At 46.1% G+C, this 10000-nt stretch overlaps 1 protein-coding gene and 1 pseudogene across 2 annotated transcripts in view; both read left to right on the top strand.

Annotated features, from left to right (window-relative positions):
* Positions 1-8041, top strand: part of colq (collagen-like tail subunit (single strand of homotrimer) of asymmetric acetylcholinesterase) — a gene marked incomplete at its 5' end in the record, with an annotated part of 21292 nt that extends 13251 nt beyond the window's left edge. The window contains 5 exon segments of the mRNA XM_080857341.1: positions 465-604; positions 803-922; positions 1776-1902; positions 2467-2569; positions 6035-8041. Of these exon segments, the coding sequence (XP_080713467.1) occupies positions 465-604; positions 803-922; positions 1776-1902; positions 2467-2569; positions 6035-6104 (560 nt within the window). The 3' untranslated portion in view covers positions 6105-8041.
* The window catches only part of LOC308380762 (E3 ubiquitin-protein ligase TRIM35-like), a 392149-nt pseudogene that overhangs the window by 40771 nt on the left and 341378 nt on the right, over positions 1-10000 (top strand). The window lies entirely within an intron of this gene.

Here is a 10000-nt window from a genome sequence, read left to right as displayed (position 1 = left end):
CTACCGACAAAAAAGGGATGCTTATATATTCACATTAATTTGTATATCGCCATTAATAGTGCAATTGTTGAAATAGTTTTCAAACGGGCTCCTCTTTGCTGGTTCAGCGACAGGGGTATCCTGATTTTGACGCTTCAGTGTCCCAGATGATGTTGCTCCACATGTGTATGAAATGCGCTATATGAATAAAATTGCCTTGCCTTGCCTTGCCTTGCCATTCGCTGCGCAGTAATATGGAATGTTATCATAGAATGTTATGAGGACAACTTGTAAGGTTATGCTGGATTTTAAAACGGCTTTTAGCCAATCACAATCAAGGATTTGAACAATCAGTTTTAGAATACGGTGTATATTATGGGATGGTGTATATTATGGGATGGTGTATATTATGGGATGTTGTTTCCTAGGCCTCTTCATGGTGTATATTATGGGATGGTGTATATTATGGGGTGTTGTTTCCTCAGGTCTCTTCATGGTGGGACCTAAAGGGTCCAAAGGGCAGCCAGGGAACCCCGGCCAATGCAACTGCCCCACCCCCCTCAACCTGCACGGCCCCCCTTACGACCAGCTCCCCTTCAGAGGAGGCTACCCCAAAGTACCCGCGGTAAGACTCTATTACATTAAAAATCTAATTTGTTGCAGAGGAAAAAAATATGGCAGAATGTGGCAGAAAAACGTCTTCACTGTCGGTGGGTAAATACTGTGTTTTTACACGCATTAATTATAGTTATGACTGCAAATAAAACACACACACACACACACACACACACATTTATCAGGCAGGACTCTTGTCTCTTGTCAGATCTTCGTGGTGGACAACGGTGAGGAGCTGGATCGTCTTCAGTATGACAACGCTCTGGCTTTCCGCAAGGACCAGCGCGCTCTCTACTTTAAGGACATCGAGGGATGGCTGCCTATTCAGGTACCTCACACATTCAGGTACCACACACATTCAGGTACCGCACACATGATGGCTGCCTATTCAGGTACCTCACCCAAGATGATTCAGGCTGCTCATTCAGGTACCCCACACATAGGGCAGGAGCATCCCTGATTTGTTGTTTATACTGATGGAAAGTAACCCTGTATCCCTGACAACCCCAATGTGTTGTTTAGGCTGATGGAATGTTACCCTGTATCCATGACAACCCCAATGTGTTGTTTAGGCTGATGGAATGTTACCCTGTATCCATGACAACCCCAATGTGTTGTTTAGGCTGATGGAATGTTACCCTGTATCCATGACAACCCCAATGTGTTGTTTATACTGATGGGAATGTTACCCTGTATCCATGACAACCCCAATGTGTTGTTTATACTGATGGAATGTTACCCTGTATCCCTGACAACCCCAATGTGTTGTTTAGGCTGATGGAATGTTACCCTGTATCCATGACAACCCCAATGTGTTGTTTATACTGATGGGAATGTTACCCTGTATCCATGACAACCCCAATGTGTTGTTTAGGCTGATGGAATGTTACCCTGTATCCATGACAACCCCAATGTGTTGTTTATACTGATGGAATGTTACCCTGTATCCATGACAACCCCAATGTGTTGTTTAGGCTGATGGAATGTTACCCTGTATCCATGACAACCCCAATGTGTTGTTTAGGCTGATGGAATGTTACCCTGTATCCCTGACAACCCCAATGTGTTGTTTAGGCTGATGGAATGTTACCCTGTATCCCTGACAACCCCAATGTGTTGTTTAGGCTGATGGAATGTTACCCTGTATCCATGACAACCCCAATGTGAATCTCTGGTTCCAGCTGACGCCGTTCCAGTCCACGGAGACCGCTCCGGATCCAGAAGGGATCTGTGGGGACGGAAGCGTCCAGCACCGGAGCGGAGAGGAGTGTGACGACGGGAACAAGGTGGTGACGGACAGCTGCATCAGTGAGTGGACACATACACACACACATACACACACACACACATACACACATACACACACACACACACACATACACACATACACACATACACACACGCACACACACATAAACACATACACACACACACACACACACACACATACACACACACACACACACACACACACACATACACACATACACACATACACACACACACACACACACACACACACACACACACACACACACACACACACACACACATACACACACACACACACACACACACACACACAATCAGTGTCTATGCATAGCATCTAACACTAATAGAGTTAGGGTTGGAGTTCAGGTTGACCAGTCAAGGTTCACAGATAATAACACACACACACACACACACACACTTAAACTATGAAATAGATCATAGATCACCTTTAGCTCTGAGAAGGGTTGCTTATGGTTGGGGTTTATGAAGTTGTGTGTCTCTGCTTGTTGCCTGTGTGTGTGTGTGTGTGTGTGTGTGTGTGTGTGTGTGTGTGTGTGTGTGTGTGTGTGTGTGTGTGTGTCTGCTTGTTGCCTGTTCTAGGGTGTAAGCACGCGTACTGTGGGGATGGATATCGCCATGAGGGAGCTGAAGAATGTGACGGAAAAGACTTCGGCTATCAGACATGCAAGTCCTACTTACCAGGGTAAGTACACACGGAGACACACACACACACACACACACACTTACATACACTCACATAAATGTGCTTACATACACACACACATGCATACATACATACATACATACTTGCATACATACATACATACATACATACTGTTACATGCCTGTCTAGGGCTTTAGAATGTAACAAACATTTAAAAACACGGGCCGACAAAGGAGTAAAAATAACCGTGAATTTATTGGACAAATAATCAAATAAATAACTAAGGCTCAAAATTAACACCACAAACAAAAACCCAAGGTCTTGAGAACAGGCCTCAACAGCCTGACGCTCTCTCCCAGTCTCTCACTCCGGTGAGTAGCGCTCATTATGTTAGAGGCGCGGGCAGGGCCTAGCAGAAAAGAATGGTGGCAGACAACAGAAAAATCGCGATCCCAAAGCAAGCCCCGGTGTGATGAACTCCGGCCGCTTTTAAAGGGCCGGGACTTCTCTAAACCAATGGGATTAGAGCCCCAATCAGCAGGGCACCAACCTGTTTGCAATAAACAGAAAACAAAACAAAATGCCCAGGCAAAAATAGACAGCCAGACCCACAGGGTCGTAACACCCCCACCACCAAAATTCAACATATAATGTTGATTAACAACAGGGCAAGACAGGGCCATAAGAACAGAACCATAAGGACAGAAACATAAGCACATCATACGGTCAGAATCAAAAGCACATCATAAGGACTGAATCAAAAGCACATCATAAGGACTGAATCAAAAGCACATCATAAGGACTGAATCAAAAGCACATCATAAGGACAGAATCATAAGGACATCATAAGCACAACTTAAGGGCTGAATCAAAAGCACATCATAAGGACAGAATCATAAGGACAGAATCATAAGCACAACTTAAGGACTGAATCAAAAGGCCAGCACCATAAGGCCATAATCACAAGGCCGGCACCATAAGGCCATACTCATAAGAACAATATCATAAGGACAATCATAATCAGAAGGACAGAATTATAAGGACAATATCAAGCACAGTACCACAAGGACAGAAACAAAAAATCTACACGGTTCAAACAAAACAGTTGTTCTGTCCCGATGTTTGTTCTCTTTGAGACAACAGTTAGCCTATTTATTTGGCTTTCTGCTTTTAACCTCGGACTGAGGGTGTTGCCTGGAGAGCACAGAACAACTTCCAAAGTTCTCTTTTACAATTAAGGACATGCGGCAACCAGATGTCCAACTGGTAATCCCAAAACTCACGCGAATCACGCCTCTGCGGAGAATAATCAGACGCGGAATTCCTCAATCTCTGCTGCGCGGTTGGAGGCTTGCGACAGTATATAGAACGCAACTTTTTTAACTCTCCCTCCCAGGGACGAAAGGCACTGCTGCTTCAGCTTTGGTCCACTCAGACTCGTCATCGGAGGGCAGTGGTGTAGAACCGTTGTACGAAAAAGGTTTGAGATTGCGTTCCTCCTCTTTATAGAGGCATTGTCCGCTGCAATGCTGTTGTATGGTGGGGGTGTCAGGTAGGCTAATTATTGAGGCACTTCACCTGCCTCCTCTTAATTGGTGACTTGCCTGCTGGTAACCACTCCGTTGCTCGGTCATGCCTGCTGTATGGCTTAAACCCTGTTTCGCGATACACGGAGGGCTGTCAAAACGGTCAAATTAGATCCACAGAAAATCCATAATCTGACGTCTTCCCCACCCCAAAAATGAATGCTCAGAAAAGTAGTCCAAAAGCAGAGGAAAAAATTGAGAAGCCACGAACTTCGAGCATTTGCCACTTAATGCTCTGAACAAACAACAGTCATTTGTATAGGCCTACCGTCAACGGCACCGAACAGCGCAGCCACCAAGATGCGCACCAGGTGAAATAAATAAATAAATCTACACCACTTTGTCTGCCAATTAACCACCACCAAATCAAAGAAACAAATCAAAACACTAACTCACTAGAGTTCAGTGAGCTTCCGAACAAAAAGTATTACGGGGAAATAAATAGGCAACGGACAACACAAAAACGAGACTGAGGATCAACAGGCAAAACCGAAAAAATCTATGCAATAAGACGGGTTCAAAGCAAAGGATGAGCCCCCATTTTGTTACATGCCTGTCTAGGGCTTTAGAATGTAACAAACATTTAAAAACACGGGCCGACAAAGGAGTAAAAATAACCGTGAATTTATTGGACAAATAATCAAATAAATAACTAAGGCTCAAAATTAACACCACAAACAAAAACCCAAGGTCTTGAGAACAGGCCTCAACAGCCTGACGCTCTCTCCCAGTCTCTCACTCCGGTGAGTAGCGCTCATTATGTTAGAGGCGCGGGCAGGGCCTAGCAGAAAAGAATGGTGGCAGACAACAGAAAAATCGCGATCCCAAAGCAAGCCCCGGTGTGATGAACTCCGGCCGCTTTTAAAGGGCCGGGACTTCTCTAAACCAATGGGATTAGAGCCCCAATCAGCAGGGCACCAACCTGTTTGCAATAAACAGAAAACAAAACAAAATGCCCAGGCAAAAATAGACAGCCAGACCCACAGGGTCGTAACACATACATACATACATACATACATACATACATACATACATACATACATACATACATACATACATACATACATACATACATACATACATGCACGCATACATGCATGCATGCATACATACATACATGCACGCATACATGCATGCATGCATACATACATACCTGTACGTACATACATACATACATACATACATACATACATACATACATACATACATACATACATACATACATACATACATACATACATACATACATACATACATACATACATACATGCATGCATACATACATGCATGCATGCATGCATACATACATGCATACATACATACATACATACCTGTACGTACATACATACATACATACATACATACATACATACATACATACATACATACATACATACATACATACATACATACATACATACATACATACATACATACATACATACACCCTTGCATTCATGCATGCACACATACAGTACATGTTCTGCATACAAACCTACTTCCCCTCGAAATAGTATTTCTGATGAGATGGCTTAGTTTCCCTCACTCTCGCCCATGTGTGTGTTTCTGACCTCTGACCTCACCTGTGTGTTTCTGACCTCACCTGTGTGTTTCTGACCTCACCTGTGTGTTTCTGACCTCTGACCTCACCTGTGTGTTTCTGACCTCACCTGTGTGTTTCTGACCTCACCTGTGTGTTTCTGACCTCTGACCTCACCTGTGTGTTTCTGACCTCACCTGTGTGTTTCTGACCTCACCTGTGTGTTTCTGACCTCTGACCTCACCTGTGTGTTTCTGACCTCACCTGTGTGTTTCTGACCTCTGACCTCACCTGTGTGTTTCTGACCTCTGACCTCACCTGTGTGTTTCTGACCTCACCTGTGTGTTTCTGACCTCTGACCTCACCTGTGTTGGGCAGGTCGCACGGACACCTGAGATGCACCTCACAGTGCTTCATCGACTCCACCAACTGCAAGTACTTCACCTGAGCTACGGAGTGGGTCAAGCAGCGACGCTCACCACCGACCCGGTTCACCCAGAAGAGACGAGAGACTCTAACCTCACGACGACATCGATACTCCGTGAGGTGAAGCGAACTCATTAAAACAGACCTCCTTTGCTGTGTCCCAGCAGCCCACACACACACACACACACACACACCGCGTAGCCACCTGAGTGGGGACCTGTTCCCCTTGGCCACCCGGACACTCGCTCTCAGTCTTAACCCAACTCTGGATCTCTGGAACCCTAGAACTCTGGATCTCTGGAACTCTGGATCTCTGGAACCCTAGAACTCTGGAACTCTGGAACTCTGGAACTCTGGAACTCTGGAACTCTGGACCTCTGAAACTCTGGATCTCTGGAACTCTGGAACTCTGGACTCTGGAACTCTGGAACCCTCACGGGCGCCTCAGCTTAGCCTGGCTCGGCCCCGGAACCCTCATTCTGCCCTTTGACCCCTCTGAGAACCCTGTGGACAAGCCAACACCCTTTTACCTTGACTATGCAATCCACCCCTCCCCCACCCCCTCCCCCGCCCCCCCCCGGTGGCCGTGTCTACTGTGATGTAAATACGTAAATATGGCTTGTGCATGTCTGCTGTAACCACGGTAACAGAAGTCCTTCCCTTCCTTGCTGTGCTCCTTCTCTGGAATGTTATCTTCAAAAGCAAACTTAAGACAAAGAAACTGAAACTGAAACTGAAACTGAAACTATGTGTATAGTGCAAATATGTGTCCATAGACAGCAGCATACCCCAGTGCAGATACCTGCACTGATTCCTGGGCTTGTTGAAGGCAGCAGGCTGCGCTCCGTGTTTCTGTCCTCACTGCAAACATCTGGGCCGTCACACAGGTCTGCAAGGCCAGGCACAGCCACCTCTGCTCCATCGAGGGTTAAAGGTCACGGCTGATATGTGGTTGATACTTCCTGTGTGGGCTCAGGTTAACATCGGATGACAAGTTTTACTCTCACCCTCAGCTATCTGATTGGCTGTCATGGTTCAGCCCCTCGTTAGTGCATCAGACTTGTTAGGGCGTCTTACTTGAAAGAGCTTCTGCCTTGTTAGCACATCTGGCTTATTAGTGTCTGACTAGTTAGTGCAATCAAATCATTAGTGCATCTAGTATGTTTGACTCATTTGTGAATCTTGTCCCTTTTCAGTCGTTAGTGGGACGGCTTTGTTAGTGTATCTTGTCCGATTGGCTCGTTAGTGCGACTGACTTGTTAGTGTTACTAACTCATTAGAGCGACTGATTAGTTAGACTCATGAGTACCTCTAGTGTGTTTGACTCATTAGTGTATCTTGCGTACGTGACACGTTAGTGCGACTGAATCGTTAGTGCGACTGAATCGTTAGTGCGACTGAATCGTTAGTGCGACTGCATCGTTAGTGCGACTGAATCGTTAGTGCGACTGAATCGTTAGTGCGACTGACTCGCTAGTGCGACTGAATCGTTAGTGTGATGAGGTGGTCACGTCTAACTCTCCCACTGTAAGCCGTTGGGCTCTAAGGGCATCAGGGTCAGGCGAAGGCTGTTAACCCCCCCCATGTAAAGGCTGTTGAACTGTTCGAACTGCTGTTTGTTTATATTTGTACTGTCCATTCAAGCCCAGGTAAGTGCCGTCCCTGGAGCAGTTTAAGGCCTGGGTGAGGACCGGTTCCGTGTCCAAACTGGGCCCAATCTGCTCCAGGGTGGACAGCTCGGGGCGGAGGGCTGCTGCTGCTGTTCTGGCTCAGTACTGTTCTTCTGGGTCTGGGCCAGGCTCGACCACAGGCCATGTCGGGTCAGGACCGCACCAACTCCCGTCTCCGGAACACACACTGCAAACATACCTCAACAAGCGAGCTTACTACACCGCACACACACACACACTGCAAACATACCTCAACAAGCGGGCTAACTACACCGCACACACACACACACACACACACACACACACACACACTGCAAACATACCTCAACAAGCGGGCTAACTACACCGCACACACACATAACACACACACACACACACACACTGCAAACATACCTCAACAAGCGGGCTAACTACACCGCACACACACACACACTGCAAACATACCTCAACAAGCGGGCTAACTACACCGCACACACACACACACTGCAAACATACCTCAAGAAGCGGGCTAACTACACTGCACACTCACACACTGCAAACATACCTCAAAATGCGAGCTTACTTCACCGCACACACACATAACACACACACACACACTGTAAACATACCTCAACATGCGAGCTTACTACACCGCACACACACATAACACACACACACACACTGTAAACATACCTCAACAAGCCGGTTAACTTACCCCTAGATCTGGTCTTAGAGACACACACCCACTGGCTGTCTGTTTGGTCATGCACTTACTTCCACACTCATGCAGACGTAGTCCAAGGCAGAAGCTTAGTGTGTGTGTGTGTGTGTGTGTGTGCTTACTTCCACTCATGCAGACGTAGTCCAAGGCCAAGTCTTTATCCTGATGTGTGTTATGAGCCAGTGCATCTCTGTCAGGCTCTGTGTGTGTGTGAGTTGTGTGCCATGTATCAGCGTGATGTGACGTGTGTGTGTGTGTGTGTGTGTGTGTCTCTGTGATGATGCAGAGACGAGCTGTTCCTGTTAACGGTCTCTGCATGTGTTTGCCTTACTGCTGTCAGACACGGATCAGTATGTGTGTGTGAGAGTGTGTGTGTGTGTGTGTGTGTGTGAGAAACTGTCTCCTCATCCTGTATTTATGCTGAAGACCGACTGTTCCTGACTGTTCCTGACTGTTCCTGACTGTTCTCAAAGGCGTTGAGTGCGGCTTGTCTCTGACTGTTCCTCATCTTATCTCATACTCCAGGTGTTATAAGCTAAGTGTGTTATAAGCTAAGTGTGTGTATTTTGACCTTGACAGGATGATATGTCTCCAGTATGCAGGGCTCTCACACACACACACACACACACACACCCCGCAGGGTTCACACACACACACACACATACACACACACACCCTGCAGGGTTCACACACACACACACACACACCCTGCAGGGGCTTTTAAAGTGTATTGGAATAAGTGTACAGTGCATATGGTATACTGGTGCAGTTGCATGTTTAAACATTAGCCAATGCTTAGAGTTGAATGTTGTCATGGTGCCATGTGAACGTTGAAATAATAACAAAACAAACTGATATGTTTGATATGGTCTTGTATTGTGGCCAAATAAAGTCAAAAATCTCTGTGAAGATGACATCATGCTTAGAGTGATGATGACGTGTGTGTGCGTATATCGGTGTTTGTGTGTGTGTGTGTCTGTGTATATCTGTGTGTGTCTGTGAGTGTGTGAGTGTGTATCAGTGTGTGTGACTGTATATCGGTGTGTGTGTGTGTGAGTGTGACTGTGTATATCTGTGTGTGTCTGTGAGTGTGTATCAGTGTGTGTGACTGTATATCGGTGTGTGTGTGTGAGTGTGACTGTGTATATCGGTGTGTGTGTGTGTGTGATTGTGTATATCAGTGTATGTGTGTGTCTGTGTCTGTGAGTGTGACGGTGTGTGTGTGTGTGTGTCTGTGACTGTGAGTGTGACTGTGTATATCGGTGTGTGTGTTTGAGAGAGAAAAAGATGGTTTGAAAAAGCAGACAGGTGGACAGAGCAGGACAGACAGCTACTGCCCTGTAAATGCATTACACTGCTGTATGTGTGTGTGTGTGTGTATTTGGCAGCATAGGGAATCAGGCCAGAGAGCTTACACAGGCTCTTTTTTGAGTTGTAGCACTCCACCGTTTTTAGTGCCACACACACACACACACACACACACACACACACACACACACACACACACACAGCAATCTGATTTAGTGAGTGTGCAAAGAGAATGCAGAC

Source organism: Sprattus sprattus (genome assembly GCF_963457725.1).
Source record: "Sprattus sprattus genome assembly, chromosome: 19".
Classification (NCBI taxonomy): domain Eukaryota; kingdom Metazoa; phylum Chordata; class Actinopteri; order Clupeiformes; family Clupeidae; genus Sprattus; species Sprattus sprattus.
Note: the sequence above shows the minus strand (reverse complement) of the source record. Positions and strands in the feature narration are given on the sequence as shown.